The 21164-nt window shown below is 39.5% G+C and overlaps 1 protein-coding gene across 11 annotated transcripts; it reads right to left on the reverse strand.

Moving 5' to 3' along the window:
- Window positions 1–8035: 8035 nt before the first annotated feature.
- Window positions 8036–21025, reverse strand: sh3tc2 (SH3 domain and tetratricopeptide repeats 2). 11 transcript variants are annotated; one of them, XM_058397498.1, is made up of 19 exons: window positions 20709–20887; window positions 18379–18472; window positions 17740–17826; window positions 17160–17282; window positions 16672–16799; window positions 16467–16572; window positions 16219–16362; window positions 15573–15771; window positions 15309–15382; window positions 15016–15211; window positions 14592–14725; window positions 14429–14479; window positions 12612–14327; window positions 12287–12464; window positions 11781–11931; window positions 11440–11562; window positions 11161–11311; window positions 10590–10786; window positions 8036–8837 (listed from the first exon to the last, which is right to left on the reverse strand). In XM_058397498.1, the coding sequence occupies exons 2-19, from the start codon at window positions 18401–18403 to the stop codon at window positions 8322–8324; spliced, it is 4299 nt and encodes a 1432-aa protein (XP_058253481.1). In that variant the 5' UTR covers window positions 18404–18472; window positions 20709–20887; the 3' UTR covers window positions 8036–8321. The 11 variants fall into 11 exon arrangements, with proteins under 11 accessions (XP_058253481.1, XP_058253478.1, XP_058253475.1 ...); XM_058397495.1 differs by lacking the exon at window positions 20709–20887 and adding an exon at window positions 20119–20678; XM_058397492.1 differs by lacking the exons at window positions 18379–18472; window positions 20709–20887 and adding an exon at window positions 20894–21022 and having other exon boundaries at window positions 14592–14722.
- Window positions 21026–21164: the final 139 nt, after the last annotated feature.

Raw genomic sequence — 21164 nt, forward strand, 5'->3', positions numbered from 1 at the left:
AGCCTGCATTCTTTCTGACGGAATGTATAGCATGGGGAAAGTATAGGGTTTGTGTGAGTGTTATGTAAATTCTTTTGTGAAATATTCAGACATAAATTCAGACAAAAAGTCAGTGGCATTTGAAAAACATTAAAACTTAAAAACTTATGCATCAGGTGCAAAAAGTAACTGAAAGGCATAATACAGGTAAATGATTCAATTTGTGAGTGGAATGGGAAATAAATGTCAAGTGGTATTTTACCTCCTTATTCCAAAAGTATGTGGACACCTGATCATCATCCCCAAGCACACAATTGTACTTTGTATCCTGTAGCATTACAATTCTTTGGAACTAAGGGGCTTAAACCTTTTCTGTATGCCCCTGTACAAAAAGTGAGCACCTTAAAGGCATGATTTCCCAAGGTTGATATGAAACTGGAGTGGCTTGCAAAGCCCTATCCTCAACCTCACTGAACAACTTTGGGATGAATTTGTGATGAACCTCACTAATGGTCTTGTGGCTAAATGAACACAAATCCCCATAAGAATGTTCCAAAATCTAGTTGGAAGCCTTCTCAAAAGTGTGCACGTCATTCTCTCTCTCTCTCTCGCGCTCTCTCTCTCTCTCTCGCTCTCTCCCTCCCTCTCTCTCTCTCTCTCTCTCTCTCTCTCTCTCTCTCTCTTTTTCTGTAGACACTCACAGTTTTTCAATTTTTTTGTAAAGATGCATGATGATGGTGTCAGTTTGTAATAGCTTGATTCTCGAAATACGGTTTATATTTTCACCAATATTTTCTATATTTTCATTATTTTCATTACATGCCAAGGTTTAGCAAGCCTAACCAGCTTGAAGAACTGCGCTTTTGTTGATTTTAAGTTTTACGTTACTGCCCAATGACTGTGCCAAAGGGCATGAGCACCAATAAATAAAATCTGATGTGAGTCCTTACTCTGAGTCTGCCATATTCTCTGAGCAGCATACTATTACAAACATGGCCTGTTTTCAGGGTTTTTATAAACACTCAGTTATTACCATTCCCTCCATGTTGGTGTTCTTAATTTCTAGTTTTTAAATTATTGTCATTTTTGTCAGCTTACAGCATAAACCATATTTGTCACATTTTGCACATGTAATGTTTATTTATTAATCTGGTGGCTGGTGATAGATATGACATGAAAGAGAAAAGCAGAGCTGTGTTATTCAACACAATGTGTTCATGCAGTATCTTCAAGGAGTTTGACCCTCTACATAGCAGAGAGCAAAGTCAACATTTAATGACTGTGTGCATGTGGGTGTTTGCATTTTGCACATGTTTGTACATATACAATTAAGCCAATTATTAAGCAAAGAATGTGAACAAACATGGCTGTAAATCATAAAAGTAATAGAAAATAAAATCAGAATTGAACCTGTGCATCCAGGGACTACAGTCTGGTTTGTGCTCTGCTTGTGTTCTTGTGCTGCTGCTTTTTTAAGAATAAGAATTTATTAGTTACATATACATTACAGCACAGTGAAATCCTTTCTTCATATATCCCAACTTTGAAAGTTGGGGTCAGGGCAGTCATGATACAGCGGCCATGGAGCAGTTTTGCAGTGCTGGGGCTTGAACCCTGATCCTCTGTTCAGCAACCCAGCCTTAATGACTTGAGCTACCACTGCCCAGTCAGTGTCAGTGCCCAGTCAGTTTTAACTTTAAATCTTAAATTTACTAACTTTAATAATATACATCATATTATAATCTTTTTTTCTAAATAAGATTTTGACACATTACTTATGGTGTTATATGATGTATATGATATAGGATATATGATGATATGATATATGATGTTTTATATACTACACGTTCTCTCTCTGTACCTTCCATCATCCTGCTGCCCAACAACCTGCCATTCACCACGATGGCCTTTCTAGCTTCATCAGGAGAAGGAAAGCTGATGAGCCCAGTGCCTCTGAAGCAAACATTCTCCATCCTAAATGTAGAGGACAGCAAGCAAGGACATACAGAAAGCAAAGCATGAGCATTACAAGCATTAAATATTAACAATATCACAGCTGTCCACATTCGGACAATACACCAGTTTAGATAAAAACACATCACTACACACTCATTTCCTTGTAGTGCACACTGATTTTTTATATAATAGATCTAGTAAGGGGAAGTGAACACGTTATTCTGCTTTGCACTGATGACAGTTCCAAATAGCAGGAACCCGTAATGTAGGTGACTGTCATCCACATTGTAGTCAAGATTCGTTAGTAATAGTTTGACTGAACAGGGTTCAACATCTATTACTAACATCTATTAGGCTAAATACTAAGCTAAAAACTGCACAGTACAGCTGTACAAAACCTGGTCCAAATGCATAAATGTGAACATCAGAATTAGAAAGGCATCAGAAATAGACTGAAATAGACACCAGAAATTATTGTGTGACGTTAAATGTTATAAAGAATATGAGACTGATCCCTGATCATCTACACTGTGTTTTACATTTTCATTTCTTCCAAAGTCTCTGAAAGACTAAAACTTCTTCCATGCATAGACTAAGAATGTCCTCTCAGATTCACAAACAGACTTTACTGCTTTACCTTGGTGTTCTTGCTAATGTGTTTTTTTAGGGAACTCCTTGCTCCCAATAACCAGCTGTTGGACTTTAGCCTGTGCAATCTCTACCTTTTGCTTCACTGCCAGTTTGATGAAGTTTGTGCTCCAGTGGTTGTGCTAACCCTAGAAATAGAGGATTAGAGACACCAAAAAAATTTATGATTTATGTTATGTATGTCCAACTTTTTCACAAGGCTACAGTTTCACATGTAAACATAAACTGATCAGCCATATCTTTAAAACTACTACTGTGTAGGTCCTGTCTGACCTGTCAAGACATCCACAAGACCTCTGAAGGTGTGCTGTGTTATTCAGCACCAATATGTTAGCAGCAGATCCTTTAACTCCTTTACATTGGGAGGTGGAGCCTCCATAGATTCGATTTTTTTTATGTCTAGTCCATTCCCCTGATGCTCTTAAACCTTTTGACATGTTCCTCAAACTATTCCTGAGCATTTTTTGCAGTGTGACAGGACCTATTATCCTGGTAAAGAGGCCACTGCAAATTCAAAGTAACTAAAGTAATTTCAAAGCATTGACAAGTCAAGTAACAGACAACTTATTGTATCTTTTCATGTTTATCTGTTTTTTTTTTTTCTTTTGATCATAAGATCCAGGGCTTTTCAGCTGTTCACCAGCAGTATTCAGTAGCTATACCTGCTGCATTTAACACTTCGGGTGTACATGTGTGCAGTAAGAAGCCTTTTCACGAAGTTGACACAGTGTGCCAGTGGGTAGAAATTCTGTTTCATTGCTCCCTGATTTGATCCTGAGCTTGGGTTACTATCCTTTGTAAAAATCCACTTGTTCTCCTAGTATCCACAGGTCACCTCCAGGCTTCTGGGTTCTCATAAACATGCTGAAGTTGACTGGTGACTCTAAATTGCCCCAGGTGTATGCCTACAGTGAACAGGTATCACATCCTGTGTGTGTACCCATTAGAATCACTACAATCCTAGTCAGGATAAAATGAATACTGAAGATAAAAAATGGATAAATACTGATAAATATCCAAGGTCATAATCAGAGTAAAATACATGATACATGCTGAAATGTAGCACTCATTCTAAAATAAAATCCTTTTTCTGCCTGTTAATGCCCTCTATTACCTTACCCTTGTTTATCTACTGTATCTGAGCTCCTCTGTCCTTTCACCCCAGCATGGACACCATGGGTGGTAGATCCTTTCCTGTCATCACTCCAAATTCTCTTTGGAATGCACTCCCCCAGTGACAACACATTTATTTCTTCAGTACTTCCCTTAACACTTTAAATCACTATATCTTTTACTACATCTTTTTTTTTTTTTGATTGTCTTAGTCTTATCTCAGTCATATCTGATTTCATTTTTGTCCTTGTGTGGCTGTACTGATCTGTTTTTGTCTCTGTTTAGTACTTTTGCTTATAGTGTGTTGCCTGTTTACTGATGTTCCTTAGTGTTCCCCCATGTGTATTACCTTGCAAGTGTCCTTGAGCTGTAGAAAGATGCTTTATATATAAAACTATTATTATTATTATTATTATTATTATTATTATTATTATTATTATTATTATTATTATTACACAGTCACACAATAATACACTGATCAGCCATAACATTATGAGCAGTGAGAGGTGAAGTGAATAACACTGATTATCTCCTCATCATGGCACCTGTTAGTGGGTGGGATATATTAGGCAGCAAGTGAACATTTTGTCTTCAAAGTTGATGTGTTAGAAGCAGGAAAAATGTGCAAGCATAAATTGTGATGGCTAGACCACTGGATCAGAGCATCTCCAAAACTACAGCTCTTGTGGGGTGTTCCCGGTCTGCAGTGGTCAGTATCTATCAAAGTGGTCCAAGGATGGAATAGTGGTGAGCCAGAGACAGGGTCATGGGTGGCCAAGGCTCACTGATGCACGTGGGGAGTGAAGGCTGCCCTGAGTGGTCCTATTAAACAGACAAGCTACTGCTGCTTAAATTGCTGAAAAGGCTTAATGCTGGTTCTGATAGAAAGGTGTCAGAATACACAATGCATTACAGTTTGTTGTATATGGGGCTGCATAGACACAGACCAGTCAGGGTGCCCATGCTGACTCCTGTGCACCAGTGAAAGTGCCAACAATGGACACGTAAGCATCAGATCTGAATCAGATGAATCGCATTTTCTTTTACATCACGTGGATGGCCGGGTGTGTGTGCGTCCCTTACATGGCACCAGGATGCACTATGGGAAGAAGGCAAGTCGATGGAGGCAGTGTCATGCTTTGGACAACCTTGGGTTCTGCCATCCATGTGGATGTTACTTTGACACATACCACCTACCTAAGCATTGTTTCAGACCATGTACACCCTTTCATGGAAACAGTATTCTCTAATGGCTGTGGCCTCTTTCAGCAGGATAATGTGCAGTGCCACACAGCAAAAATGGTTCAAGAATGGTCTGATGAGCAGACTTTGAGGTGTTGACTTGGCCTTCAAATTCCCCAGATCTCAATCCAGTCGAGCATCTGTGGGATGTGCAGGACAAACAAGTCCGATCCATGGAGACTCTACCTCACATCTTACAGGACTTAATGGATCTGTTGCTAACATCTTGGTGCCAGATACCATAGCACACCTTCAGGGATCTAGTGGAGTCTATGCCTCGACCGGTCAAGGTTGTTTAGGCAGCAAAAGTGGGAGCAACACAATATTAGGCAGGTGGTCATAATGCTATGGCTAATTGGTGTAATCTGTTACATATAAAACCAGACCAGACAGTTAGCAAGGGTTGCTACATGTTCATATTAATGAATAGCTTTTTTTTCTGTACTGCAAGTCTCATACTCATACTCTTCCTACTTTAGCCCATTGCATGATACTAAAAATGTCCCACTTGTGTGACTTTTTCTGACATCCTGCAGTATTCATGTGCCATTATAGATTTTGTCCCCCTTTCTGTTTTAAAAACCTCCACTCTTCTGAGAAGGCTTTGCACTAGATTTCTGTTAATGCTGGATCAGGTTCGCACTCAGTGGTCTAGTAATAGGGAATTCTTTGTGCTTAATGTGGATGCCAGCATACTTTCGGCTATATAGCATGAATGCACTTTCTGGCAAGTTTTAATTTTGCAGCACTTGTGTGTATCTACATTTGTATATTTCTTTTATCTGTTTATACATTAAAAGATATGCGTTAAAGCCTTCATCAGGGCTAAGCAAAATGGATGCGTTTAGCCTGACTTTTTATTTTTTAGATGTTTCCAAGTAATTACATGATCAGTTAGGACAGCTGAGTAGTTACATGATTAATGTGGACAGGTAAAGGCATATGACCAACAATGTTTTCAAACAATATTAGGGAAAAGATAACACACATCAAACACACACACACACACACACACACACACTATTGGGGTAAAATATTAATAAACTTAAAAACAAAAGAATATAGCTTCAAAATTTAAGAAATAAGAAAGACTGCACATAGTGTAAGTCATAGTACCCAAAAACAAAATTATGTACAATTACTAAAGGGGTCCAATTACCTATTTAAAGCAGGGTCGTATGTTCCTTTCAATGTATATTTACTTTTTAATCTCTCTCCACCTCTTGAGTTAGCTATAAGGGTCTTTAGCAAATATCTCTAATGTACTTCAACTTTTATGGTCTGTGGTTGTAATGTAGGGCCATGGGGTATTGGAGGTTGCCTGTTCTTATAGCATGTTTATGTTCGACAATGTTCGTGCACACAGTTTGCACTTTGTTCTCCCTAGATAAATGCAAACACATGTACCACAAATGAGGTGTTGCAAAAATGACTTTATGTTATTTCTATGACCTGATGTTATGTCAGTATAGTAAATGGTATTATAAAAGAATTTCTGTGAGTTCAGTCTGTTTTTTGGATTAGCAGTTTTGTGTTACATGCTACAATATACACAATATTCTATCAACTACAATTGTAAGAAATTTAAATACAGTTGCAATTTATTGTTTTATGTATATATATATATATATATATATATATACACTATATTGCCAAAAGTATTCGCTCACCTGCCTTGACTCGCATATGAACTTAAGTGACATCCCATTCCTAATCCATAGGGTTCAATATGACGTCGGTCCACCCTTTGCAGCTATAACAGCTTCAACTCTTCTGGGAAGGCAGTCCACAAGGTTTAGGAGTGTGTTTATGGGAATTTTTGACCATTCTTCCAGAAGCGCATTTATGAGGTCACACACTGATGTTGGACGAGAAGGCCTGGCTCTCAGTCTCCACTCTAATTCATCCCAAAGGTGTTCTATCAGGTTGAGGTCAGGACTCTGTGCAGGCCAGTCAAGTTCATCCACACCAGACTCTGTCATCCATGTCTTTATGGACCTTGCTTTGTGCACTGGTGCACAGTCATGTTGGAAGAGGAAGGGGCCAGCTCCAAACTGTTCCCACAAAGTTGGGAGCATGGAATTGTCCAAAATGTCTTGGTATGCTGAAGCATTCAGAGTTCCTTTCACTGGAACTAAGGGGCCAAGCCCAGCTCCTGAAAAACAACCCCACACCATAATCCCCCCTCCACCAAACTTTACACTTGGCACAATGCAGTCAGACAAGTACCGTTCTCCTGGCAACCGCCAAACCCAGACTCGTCCATCAGATTGCCAGATGGAGAAGCGCGATTCGTCACTCCAGAGAACGCGTCTCCACTGCTCTAGAGTCCAGTGGCGGCGTGCTTTACACCACTGCATCCGACGCTTTGCATTGCACTTGGTGATGTATGGCTTGGATGCAGCTGCTCGGCCATGGAAACCCATTCCATGAAGCTCTCTGCGCACTGTTCTTGAGCTAATCTGAAGGCCACATGAAGTTTGGAGGTCTGTAGCGATTGACTCTGCAGAAAGTTGGCGACCTCTTCACACTATGCGCCTCAGCATCCGCTGACCCCGCTCCAATCAGTTTACGTGGCCTACCACTTCGTGGCTGAGTTGCTGTCGTTCCCAAACACTTCCACGTTCTTATAATACAGCTGACAGTTGACTGTGGAATATTTAGGAGCGAGGAAATTTCACGACTGGATTTGTTGCACAGGTGGCATCCTATCACAGTTCCACGCTGGAATTCACTGAGCTCCTGAGAGCGACCCATTCTTTCACAAATGTTTGTAAAAACAGTCTGCATGCCTAGGTGCTTGATTTTATACACCTGTGGCCATGGAAGTGATTGGAACACCTGATTCTGATTATTTGGATGGGTGAGCGAATACTTTTGGCAATATAGTGTATATATATATATATATATATATATATATAAACAAATGTGTTTATATTAGTTTAACTTTTACATGGTCTGCACCTTTAAAAAAATCTAAGTGCAACTGTAGCAACCTGTGTATGTACTGTATATGTATACTGTATTTACATGTGTAGGTTAGGACACAGTAGAACTATATGTATATAGTATATAAAGAAAATCATAAGAACTAGAATTAGGGATTGATTAGACTTTAATAAGCCATGTTCAAATAAGTTCTTCAAAATGTATAAAAAATGAAAAGATTTTCATTTCAGAGTAATAATTATAATATACATAGAACTTAACAGTATTATTTACATATATTATAAAACAAGTGGTCTTGCTCTGAAAAAATCAGAGTACTTTAACAGTAGACATTTCCCCTGTATTTAGAGGAAAAATCAACTACATAAACAAATGACATGAATTAAGCTATTTCACTTCCATAACAAAGTGCCTTGGAGGTGGGGATTGGATTATCAAAATTCTGTACATAGTAAGCTAGAATCTGTGTGGCTGGTACAGAGCCTTTCATTAGTGTGTCTTGTTTCAGAAGTTGTATGCTGTCTAGGTCCACATGTCTCCATATCTTCTCCACAGATGTAATCAGTCCCTATTCCAGCTTCCTTCTGAGCAGTTATTGTACAGCTAGTGTCCATCATGTCTGAGCCTACAAGAGTACTGCTCCTACTGCTGAAGTCTGAGCTCCTTGACCCATCAATGGAATAAGTGGTCAACTTGGCATCATCATTCTCTGTAGCAGCATGGATAATATATTCCTCGTCTGTGTCACTAGAGTCTGTGTGCCCTGCTAGCTCCCTCTTTAGGCTCCATGCACTATCCATATATCTCTGGCTCAGCTCCGCATCAGGTAAATAGTTAGCATGGATCTCTGCCAGCTTCATGTAAATTATGTACCTGGCCTGAAGACTCCCTCCATCTTCCAGAGCTGCTGCAAGGGCTAAGTGGAAATATCCCATGGCATCAAAAGCATCCTATGGAGTAAGCAATTGTTTTTCATTTGTAAATGCATGGTACAGTAATACAATCCAATAAATTATATTTAAGTATATTAAGTATCTAATATATTCTATAATATCTAATATAATATTATATATATATATATATATATATATAGATAGATAGATAGATAGATAGATAGATAGATACACTATATTGCCAAAAGTATTCGCTCACCCATCCAAATAATCAGAATCAGGTGTTCCAATCACTTCCATGGCCACAGGTGTATAAAATCAAGCACCTAGGCATGCAGACTGTTTTTACAAACATTTGTGAAAGAATGGGTCGCTCTCAGGAGCTCAGTGAATTCCAGCGTGGAACTGTGATAGGATGCCACCTGTGCAACAAATCCAGTCGTGAAATTTCCTCACTCCTAAATATTCCACAGTCAACTGTCAGCTGTATTATAAGAACGTGGAAGTGTTTGGGAACTACAGCAACTCAGCCACAAAGTGGTAGGCCACGTAAACTGACGGAGCGGGGTCAGCGGATGCTGAGGGGCATAGTGCGAAGAGGTCGCCAACTTTCTGCAGAGTCAATCGCTACAGACCTCCAAACTTCATGTGGCCTTCAGATTAGCTCAAGAACAGTGCGCAGAGAGCTTCATGGAATGGGTTTCCATGGCCGAGCAGCTGCATCCAAGCCATACATCACCAAGTGCAATGCAAAGCGTCGGATACAGTGGTGTAAAGCACGCCGCCACTGGACTCTAGAGCAGTGGAGACGCGTTCTCTGGAGTGACGAATCGCGCTTCTCCATCTGGCAATCTGATGGACGAGTCTGGGTTTGGCGGTTGCCAGGAGAACGGTACTTGTCTGACTGCATTGTGCCAAGTGTAAAGTTTGGTGGAGGGGGGATTATGGTGTGGGGTTGTTTTTCAGGAGCTGGGCTTGGCCCCTTAGTTCCAGAGAAAGGAACTCTGAATGCTTCAGCATACCAAGACATTTTGGACAATTCCATGCTCCCAACTTTGTGGGAACAGTTTGGAGCTGGCCCCTTCCTCTTCCAACATGACTGTGCACCAGTGACCAAAGCAAGGTCCATAAAGACATGGATGACAGAGTCTGGTGTGGATGAACTTGACTGGCCTGCACAGAGTCCTGACCTCAACCTGATAGAACACCTTTGGGATGAATTAGAGTGGAGACTGAGAGCCAGGCCTTCTCGTCCAACATCAGTGTGTGACCTCACAAATGCGTTTCTGGAAGAATGGTCAAAAATTCCCATAAACACACTCCTAAACCTTGTGGACAGCCTTCCCAGAAGAGTTGAAGCTGTTATAGCTGCAAAGGGTGGACTGATGTCATATTGAACCCTATGGATTAGGAATGGGATGTCACTTAAGTTCATATGCGAGTCAAGGCAGGTGAGCGAATACTTTTGGCAATATAGTGTAGATAGATAGATAGATATAGATATATAGATATATAGATATATATATATAATACAAAAATATAAAATATTAATATAGTACAACCAATCCTAAGAAAACAAAAAGTAAACATTTCCAATGTGTTTTCTAATTTCCAATTTTTGCCATTTGTTACATGATCCATTATTTGAGATCCACAATTTTTTCTTACTGATAAGTTTGAACCTAATTTTGCTGGTATTGGCCTGCTACTGATACTAGGTATTGGATCAGTGACTTCAGTATGTAATAGAACATTTTCATGCATATAACCTCAAACTAATGAAATATCACAACATGGCTGGTTATCAACCTTTAGCTTATGTAGGGTCAGATCAGCTAGTCTGCAGTACACTTTAACATAGTAGCGGGCCTCTTCTGCATGCTCCAGTACAGGGGGAGAGAGAGACAGAGCCTTCAAATAGTAATTCTCAGCCATCTCATACTGCTCCAGAGTGAAGTAGATTGAAGACAGGCGATGGTAAGACACCCTCTCATTTAGGTGTACACCTAAAGGAGTGATCAAGAGTACCATGATTGTTTATAGCTTTTATTTGAATGTTGTAGAACAATTAGCTATATTATGCAATTAAAAATAACAATCAAAGCCTAGAACACAATTTATTTGGACATATTGGTATACTGGCAGTAGGGGGCAGCATAGTTCTGGTTTTAGAAATAAAGGCATGCAGTAATATCTTTTAGGAAAGGCCTCTGTTATCTACCCCTCGTTGCTTATTTTTCATACCAAACAAGAGACTAATTAAACGTATCAAATCAGAGCCTGAAACTTGGAGACACAACAGTATTTCCATGCAGAATGCTAACTGATATAATCTGCCAAAACATGAGATAAAATCTAAGGAGGAAATTAGCTTTATTACCAGTTGAGGTGCTGATTTGCACTGCAAGTGTAGCATACTTCAAGGCCTCCTGGTGCTGAGCTTCTTTCAGTAGCAATTCAGAGAGTTTAGACAAAAGCCTGAACTCTGAATGCACATCCTTGAGACATCTTGCAAATGGCAGAGCCCCATCCTGCATACACAGTTTTTTCTTTTTTTACAGACCAGTTAGGGAGAACAAACAAACTTCTATGGCTACATATTAAACATTAGGTGATGAATATTATTAGCGCATTACTGTGAGGTTCTGGTAGTACATACTCTAAAAAATGAAACGGCAGCCAGTCGGTTTCTATGTCCTTTGAAGAAGACATCTCCAGCCTCTTCATAAATGTTCATAGCAAAGCATGGATCATTAATCTTTAGAGCTGTCTTTACAGCTGCCTGCGGATGATCATTTATACATACTGTTATAACAGATTCACATGATATATATTTTTTTTATAAGAATACACATTACATGTTATACAAAAATTATAATAAAAAATAAAAATATTAGAGAATGTCTTACAAGAATTGAGATTACAATAGTACTCATACTAGTAGTGTATTAGCTACTTATCATGCTATTTATTTATGCCTCACTGCTGCCTTTCTCTCACCTGAAGATACATGTCTGCCAGTTCATCCTCATGGATCAAGTAGTAGATTCGGCCCACCTGTAGCCATGTCTCTGATTCCTCCTGTTTCTTTCCTAAGTCAATGGAAATCCTTAGACTTTGCTTAGTGTAGTCCAGAGACTTCCGCGAGGACCTATTAATTTTAATCAGTGAAAAGATTTTGACCATCAGTAACATTCTTTTCAGTAAAGAAATATATTCATCCTGATCTTCTTACTCAAAAGCTATGAAGAAAACTGGTGTATATTAATTTATTTAACTACACACTTTATATAGATCAGATTGTCTGACTTATTTTTGTTTGATGTAAGCTTTTTCATTAAACTAATTATATTACTTCTATTACTTATATTATTTCATTAAACATAAGTATCCAGTATCCAGAAAAGCAAAAGATTTGGTCTGTTAATCAAAGATTCACCAAATGTATTGATGTAAAATAATTCCAATGTTCTGCATTATATGACGCTTAGCCTTGTGAGTCTTACTTCTCAGTGTTAAGTGAAAGGTAGAGATTACTGAGAACCTCCAGGTACTCTCCCTCCAGACGTTTATCCTTCAGTTCTCTGGAAAGCCCCACACAGTGCTCATAGTAAATTATACATTGCCCATACAACATTAAGTCAGCATATAGACGACTGAGCACCTTTGCAACAACCATCTGACCTGTAACATAAAATATGAAAGCATTAACTTTTTATATGGTTAAATACATAATTTATACATAATTTACATGATTTAGTTTGGAGAGATGATGATGAATTTGGGAAGAAAAAAAAATAGAGAGGACAGGAGAAAGCTTGCTTCACTCACTGTGCAGGTTCTTGGCACTGATGGCAATCAGAAGACCCATCTCATAGCACAGCCTAACCTTTTGACTTTCTCCTCTATCTTTGTAGCTTCTACCTAGCCACAGCAAAGTCTGAACATGCTCTTCATCTGAGGGGCTCTCAGAAAGAAACTGGAAAAGGTTCAGAGATCTGAGCAAGAAACTTTCTGCCAGGCCTGGAGCCCCAACTGATAAGGCAAGGCACCCCAGGTTAGCCAGAGCTAGAGCTTCATTATGCTTGTTCCCATTTTCTTGTGAAATTTTGAGAGCACAGTGAAAGTTCCTTGCTGCTTCTCTGACCTTCCCCTGTTTATGAAGACATAGCGCAAGTAGATTGTGGACTACCCCACACTGGGTTGGACTGTCAGTTTTATACAGTGACTTTAGGAGAGGTTCCAAAATAGATTGGGCTCTATCTGGTTCCTCTGTGAGCACTAAGAGCCAGGCCAGCAGCACTGATGCCTCAAAACCCTCCTCCTCATTAATGTGACTTCCTGCCTGCACTGCTTGTTGGGCATAGCGAACTGCCTTCTCCAAAGTTCCATACTGCTGGTAGACACTTGCCAAACTCAGACAAAGATCTCTCTGGGTCTTCAGGTGTTCACCACAGTTGGCTATAGACAATGCCTGCTGAAGGTAAACTACAACCTGGACTGGGAGCAGAGCAGAGCCATCCTTCCAACGAGGATTCAGTCTGACTGAGTTCTTCAAGAAAAGTTCAATCTTTTGAAAAGCATTATCCAAAGAATGATCCTGACTTGAATCTAGACTGAGCGAGGCTAATACAAGGTATGGAAGATATTTCTTGTGGTAGAGCCTGCATAGTATCCAGTTAAGGTCAACTGGCCCTATAGGCCTTCCTTCTTCTGCTGAGAGAGTGAGATTGAGAAACTGAAGTCTTTCCACAAAAGGCAAGGCCTCCTCAATCTTTCTGTTCTGCAGAAATAGACAGAGGATTAGATAGCAACTCCGTGCCTCAAGGTACTTATCATTATCAACAATAGCTTTGCGTAGAATGGGCTTGAGCAGTTCAAACTCATCTAGAGAGCAGAAGTTATGAAGGGGAAGGCACAGTATAAGAGCACTTGCTTTCTCTAATGTATAAGGCAGTTTATCTGTCATCTTTTGCTTCAGGTACACAGCTGTAAGGTTAGTATACAGAGCAATCAACAGTGGTTTGTCATTAAAGCCCTCTACAGGGACATTCAATGCCTCTTCAAAGTAGACTCGAGCCTGAGAGTACTTAAGCTTTTTAGCACATAATCTGCCTAGAAGGAAGCAGGCTCGCCGATGGGCCCACACCATTCTGCCTTTCTTTGCTCCTTCTCGCAAGCTCTCCAGGTGCAGGAGCACCTCATCCACTTGAAGCCCACCAAAGACTGTGTCCAAGAAGGAGTAGGAGAGGTCATAAAATGCATAAAAAGAGTCCTGGAAGTGGTCCAAGTTGAGGAGGGTTAAGATGGGGTCAACAATCTCAGCTTCTTCAGTTTCCCAGATGCCTTCATCCATAAAGGGTGGATCTTCCTCATACTCATCCATCTCTCGGAAAGTGTCCTCCAGGCTGAGGGAGAAGGCTTCATTGTCCCTGTCTAGACAACTCTGAGAAGCATAGAAGGAAGGTCGTGGGGAGGAGTGATAGGGTGGGGTGTTGATATGTTCCAGTATAATGCTTTTCCTGGCATCTACTGGGGTTTTCTGTTCTGGGGATTATGCAATCATAGTTTATATTTTAAAATGACAGAACATGAACAGACATGAACACTTTATGAAATGTTTTCATAAATCAAGGTCAACAAATTACCTTGTTTCGGTTGGTTTCGGATATAGGTAAAATCGAAGTCATCCAGTCTGTCTGCAAATAAGTCAATTTTTTTCTTTTTTTATCAAAGTTGCATTAAAATTAAAGCCATGTCCACCTAAACAATGTCAAGCATGTGCCAAACAGACTTTTCTGTGTTTCCTACCTAATCTGTATACAGTGCTGATGTCAGTGGAGAAGAGTTTGTCCAATAGACCAGTGTGGCACTTTTCAGTCCAGGGGTTAAACTGCGAGAGAGCCACTCTCTCCTCCTCACTCAGAAAGACCAATTGTCCACTGCTATGAGAACCCAACAAAGGCAACATTATCAACCACATGACTCCCATACTGACAGCTTTATCACTTCATTGCATAACTACACTCCCCCTTTCAAAAGCCAGCAAAGACAGAAACAGATTCAGGTATGGTCAACTGAAAAAAACTGATTAAAAGTATCATGTGTGTCAGACAATTTTTTATTTGTTTTGATGAGATTCTTTAGAGAATTTTTTTCCAGTTTTACAAAGGAATAGCAGTTGAAATGATTAAAAATGAATGTATTCTTTAATTTTGATATATTTCTTTCTTACAGTGGCTTGATATCTTCAGGTTTCACATGGGCCATGTGAACAAATCCTATCTGTCCACTAGAGAGGTGTCTTCCAATGAACGTGTTCAGTGAGCTAATAAGGAAGCCTTCAACTTCTATCAGATCTCCTTGACTGAGGTGTAGTTCATCTTTAACCATTGGGCAATAGTCCACTACTGCTACACAAGTTCCTGTTACTGTAGAGAGAAATTAAGAAAGCACTCTAAAAGTCTTAGTATTTTCACATAATAAATCAGTACATGACTTAATCATAGTACTAGATCTCACACACACCTATAGGTTGGTCAGTTTGTCCTTTTGTGGATGAAAACCCTCCTGCATTGCCATGGTACTTCCTAAGAAACCACCTTTAAAACACGATGGATTTATTTTGTTCAACCATTCTAGTAATTGCAAACAAAACATTTACATAGCATTGCTAATACTATTCAATACATAAAACCCATACATTACTTCAAAATTTGAAACATCTCATTGCTTTTAAAGGTTGATGGTTCAGCATTGATTTAATAGAACCATAGCATGTCTGTCACTCACTGGTAAAAAGGGTATGGCAGAGGCTGCATTGCATGAACAGGCACTAGGCCATGCTGACCGGTAGAAAGCAGGGTTCCCTCCCACATGGACTGCTGTCCAATATCCTTCACCATAACAAGGTCATTCTTCTTGTAGACCAATTCATCTTCTTCCTCTATACATTGCTCACTGTTAACCAGAGCTTTTGCAAAGAATGAACCTACAAACAAGCACAAAACAACTTCACACCTTCACATTTCAGACATGTTATCTTTTTTATGTCTTCAATTTGTCCTGTGTTTTTCACCATTGTATTATCCTTTTTCTATCGGTCAGCTTGTTTAGGAGAGCTGGGGTAACAGTCAGTTTGTTCCTAATTCTATTTAAAATATTAAACTTGCTTTTAGCATTACATCAGATGGATCAAATACATAAACAGTGCTGAATGGCAAAGTGATTGCAGGAGACACAACAGGGCCATGTTTGCTCACACACAGCAGATCAACATGTTGTGACTACCAACAGGAACCAAACAGATTACCTATCTCCCTGAAAACCTTGAGTGGTTCTTGTGTTTCAATGTAGTGTTAAAGAAAAACCTTTATTTCCTTTAGAACTGTAAATCTTACATTAGAGTGCAATAGTACAGTATTGATAGGTCTCTTACCTTCTTGAAGTAAGAGCCCCAGATAGAGGGTTGCTAGATGTTCCTCATTTACTGTCACACAAATTTCCACATCACTAAGCAAAACAGGGTCCAGCCAGACAGTCTGGTCACACAGAAAGTTCTCCAAACATCTTGCAACATATCCTGAGATGCCAACACCAAGATTGCATATTGTGGTCTATCAATGTTTGTGCATAGTACATAATTATATTGCAGTACATCTTGCTTGTGTGGTTATGCTTTCTCACCTAGAGCCAGGTATGTAGAGAACTTCCAGATTTCCTCCACTGTCTTAAAGGTAATAACAAAATGATCTTTTTCAGCATGCACTGAAACCAAGCGTGCAGAGAGATCCTGAGGACCAAGAATCATGGGGGAAGATTGAGTACCGTGAAAAAGTATGAACAACTATTCTCAATATGATTGGATTTAACACAGATACTTAAAGCTTACTTTAAAAAGCTGAATAACATCTTGGCTGTTGCTCTCTACAACCCTTAGCCTAGTGCGTAGTGCCTCCTGCAGCACACAGTCTGGCTCCAAATTGGAACGTCTTCTCCCACTGAATAGCAGTATCACATCTGGACCACATTGAAGTAAATGAAGCAGGCTTTCAGAAGTCAAATTCACATTGTTGATTAACATAGATGGTCTAAACAACTAAAGCATGACAAATAATAAATAAATGGAAATATAACCTCTGTTTATAGGATTGTACATGTCCTAGCCATAATGTTCTGTCTTAGTGAGTCCTCTTTGTGGATGAAAAATTCTACTACACTGGCCTACCTTTGAGAGGATATGATTAGAGTGAGTGCAGACATTAGAGTTGTCTGAGAGAACATTAGCTCTGACAGTTTGCTGAATCAGGCCTGCCATTACTGTCCATTACGGAAGCTTTTCCACTCTTGTCTATATGGTGGAAATCTTGATGCAAATACCTGAAGAGAAGTGATCTCCTACAGCCAAGGAGACAGTGCTGAGAGCTTCCTTCCTCTTCCAGTAACTCTCACCGGTGATCCCCTCACCCTCTACCTCAGCCTCTGTTTCCACTTCCTCATCTCCTGTGACAAACAGAGGAAAATTAAATTAGGCCAAGAAAGAAAAGTGTTTGCACTGCATAAGATCTTAACAGCAGCTATTCAGGTTGATTACTTGGTAATCAACACATTTATGCTAATCTAAGGTAATGACAGGTTTATTTTGTAGTCAATGACTGTTTAAAACTTTTAATGCCCAAATTATAGACTTCATATACAATTCAAAATCAGTGTGTCCACACACTTGGGCACTTTTTTTTTACTAATTTTATCAGAGCAGGTTCACTGTAATATGCTAAGAAAAATGTAGAAAACGTATTGTAGAATCATAGTGACCCTATACTTATCAGTATGTATGGAAAGTTCATCCTACAAACTCAGATTACGATGTTATATTGTATAGCAATTAATAAATTAGTTCCATTTCATTAAAAAACAAATGGATTTAGATTTAGATAAAACCTAACCTTGTTTTTCTTACCAGTGGCCATGACATCATTTCCTGGAAAGAGCTCATTGGCATAATGGGGCTCTTCCCATAACGTATTCAGATCAGGAGTTGATATATCTATGGAAAGGGCAGTGGAGGCTTTTGTCACTGGTTAATGCAGGTTAAATATGTGAAAAGTGAAGGGACTATTTAGAAACTAATAAAAAATTAGGGGGAAAGGTGTTTTCATAGCGCATCTTGATAGGCACCAAAATAACATCTTGATACTTTCAAAGGGTGTACACACATTTGACATTATATACTGAGAAGATGCATGCACTCTGATCAGTTTAGGCACCATTAGTTTCCGTCATTATCAGTGTAGTCTTAACCTGCAATGCAAATCTGTGTCATTGTGGGCTTTGCAATCACTTAAAGATTTTGAATCACTTGTAATATATGGAAAAGCTATACTTATATGATCTATGTGATCACAATATTACTTATCTTGACTATGGTTAATGCATGGGTAAAAAGCATAACAAGTTTCATTAATGACACCAACAAGACCAAATCTTTATGTTAGCACCTTTACAACACAATATTAGTTTTAATCACAAGGCAGAAGCACAATACAAACAGGAGAGCACATTCAGCATTAGGCAAGGGTCACACTGTAACGTGCATTACCTTCATGGGTTGGTCTATTACCCATATTTCATGGACCTGAACTGATGTCTGCCTGTGTATGTTCCATTTCATTTCAAAAATTTATGGGACCAACCTGAAAGCAAGAAGCAGTTTCTCAGACACGGAGCTGGACAGCAGCAGCATGCCATGATGTGGACAACAAACTCTCTTACGCCCGCAGATAAATAGCTCCCGTTGAAAGAAAGATCCACTTAAACTGTCCTGTGTATTAGCCAGTGAATAGCTAATTAGAAAGACTTCTGAGCTTTTTATTCTTTTTTCGTTGCCCTCATTCTTATGGGCTTTGCATCCGTCTTGAGCATTTAGTATAGACTCCAACTTGTTCTAAGCATCTATCTCATTCGCCCTCTCTCTCTCTCTCTCTCTCTCTCTTTCTCTCTCCTCTCTCTCGCTCCCTCTGGATGGTCTGCAAATGTAATATACAAAGAGCGTGTTGCTGTTGGTATGCTGGTGTGGGTTGGTCAGTGGCTCTTTATGTCAGAGGGGGGGCTTTTGTAAAGTAAGTATTCAGGCCCTCGATGTCTGACAAACACAAACAACAAAAGCACTGCCAAACAGACAATGTCTTTATAAGGCATTGCATATATCTCTGCAAGTTTAACAGATTTTCTAACTGTATTTCTCCTTTATAATTCTCTGAATATTTCTGGGCTGGGTGACCAGCTGACAGCTCCACATTGTTCATGCCAGGATGTCTGCCTGTGCTATGGGCTCAGCAATCCTGATGCCAACAGACCCACATTATTTTCACCCAATTTCCTTTGTAAACGTCCAGCAGGAAGGAATGAGAGGAACAAGCCAGCTCTGCAGCATCACCTAGTGGCTTGAGTACACCACAGTGTAAATGGAGGTTTCTTTCTATGTGAAAGAGTACTGCAAAAGGCAGCTGTGTTAAATCACACAAGTTGCTTTCTTTTTTCTATATAATGTTTTTTTCCTAAGCTCTTTGCCGTAGTGTCAGTCTGTGGTCGCCTGTATTTCTACTTTCTGCAGTCTTTTGCATGAACACTCGTCCCTATTCTGCATTGTTTATGTGAAAGTAGAGTATGATGACTCCAAATCAAATTTGTGTCTTATGAGAATAGCTAGATGTAGTCATATGACAGGCATGTCTGAATATGTCTGTAACAGCATATAACACTTGTGTAACAGTATTCTACTAGCAGAGTCTAATAATACACAATTAAAAGTTGTTAGTTATTAGTCATTTTAGTATCTTGATTATGTTTTATTAAACAAAATGTCTTAAACGCAAAAGAAGATAAGATATAAAACTGTCATAAATCATTTGTTATAGTGTGAATGTGTGTCACTGTCCATGAATAGAGAGGGAAAGCCTGTAACTTGAGTATGGGGCATGGGCACTAAGATTAGAATATCTCCCATGCTGGCCAAAAAGATCAGCAAACATGTTCAGAAAGGCTAGCAAATAAAAAAAACTTTGATAACCAAGAGACAGGGAAAAGGCATGTCAGAGGGTGTAAACATGGGTAACGTTAGATTAAATAAAAATAACTGAGTTGAAAGAGAAAAATTAAAGTGTGTTCTGCACTGCCATCCTGGACAAAAAAAAAACAGCACAACCTCAACGATTAAGCACAACCTCACTGAGATTAAGTTCATCCAAACCATAAGAATGTGGACTGAAAAAGACACACGCTCACACCGACCCTAATTCTCATCTTGCTATCTGATAAGCCAACAGTTGTCACACTGTACCTCTGTCCTGCTGGTTCCTGCCGATGTGTTCGTCCTTCATGGGAGTGTCAGTATGTTTTCAGCACATGGAGCAAGGACTCTCCCCTCACCCACACAGTTCTAAAACTGAAATTCTCATGGATCTCTGAAAAGCCCCGGTAGATCAGTGTGTCTGTGTCCTTGTTACAAGCATATGAAGAGAAGACAGACACTACACAGAGGAAGTATACAAACTCCACCTCTCTCTCTCTCTCTCTCTCTCTCTCTCTCTAACACTGTTTCGTTCTTCTTCTACCTCTATTAGTATCTTACTTAGCAACTCTGAGCACTGTGTGTGTGTGTTTTGCTCACGATTGCCCTGCTATAGGGAAACAAACTAAAAACAAACTTTAAGTTTGACAATTAATACACATTTTACCCATAGAATAAAATTCCTTCATTATATTCCCTACTATTTAAAAATACAATGTCTGTAAATTGAGCAGGTGAGAAGGAAATGCACAGATTTTCTACAACTAGTAGTAAAGTAATCCAGCTGGTTTGACTTGTTCTATGTGCACAATAACGAAAGCACCTTTGGAATGACAGTCATACTTTTTCTTCTTACTCACATTCGGAAGGCTCCTTATCTGTCCAGACCCACACCTTGTTATTTTAGCATTCCAGCTCTGCTTTAAATCCTTTTGCTTTAATTATTTTTCAATGACATTTCAAAAGCATAGGCCCCTTTTCAAAGAATAAAAACTGTGAGCTTCCTTTTCGTGTTCCTAGAACTACACCAGTTTTTAAAACTGACCTCTGGCTGCAAAATTCCTGAGCTTTATGGCTCCATATCTCTGCAGAGTAGATAATAGACTGTACCCTGGCACTGCTATAGTCATTTCTTGTATTCTCCTGCTAGTTAAAAGTAAACCATGGAACAAGTTATGCATTCTGAGGTTTCTTGGTAAGCCATTAGAAACGCCCCTTAGCAGAGAGGACCAAATCATGTGACTGGCCACTTGGCCTAAGAGATCATGCATTCTCTTGGCCTGTTGTGGATTAGACATCACAGCTGTCAGGCCAAA

Source organism: Hemibagrus wyckioides, linkage group LG08, assembly GCF_019097595.1.
Source record: "Hemibagrus wyckioides isolate EC202008001 linkage group LG08, SWU_Hwy_1.0, whole genome shotgun sequence".
Taxonomy (NCBI): domain Eukaryota; kingdom Metazoa; phylum Chordata; class Actinopteri; order Siluriformes; family Bagridae; genus Hemibagrus; species Hemibagrus wyckioides.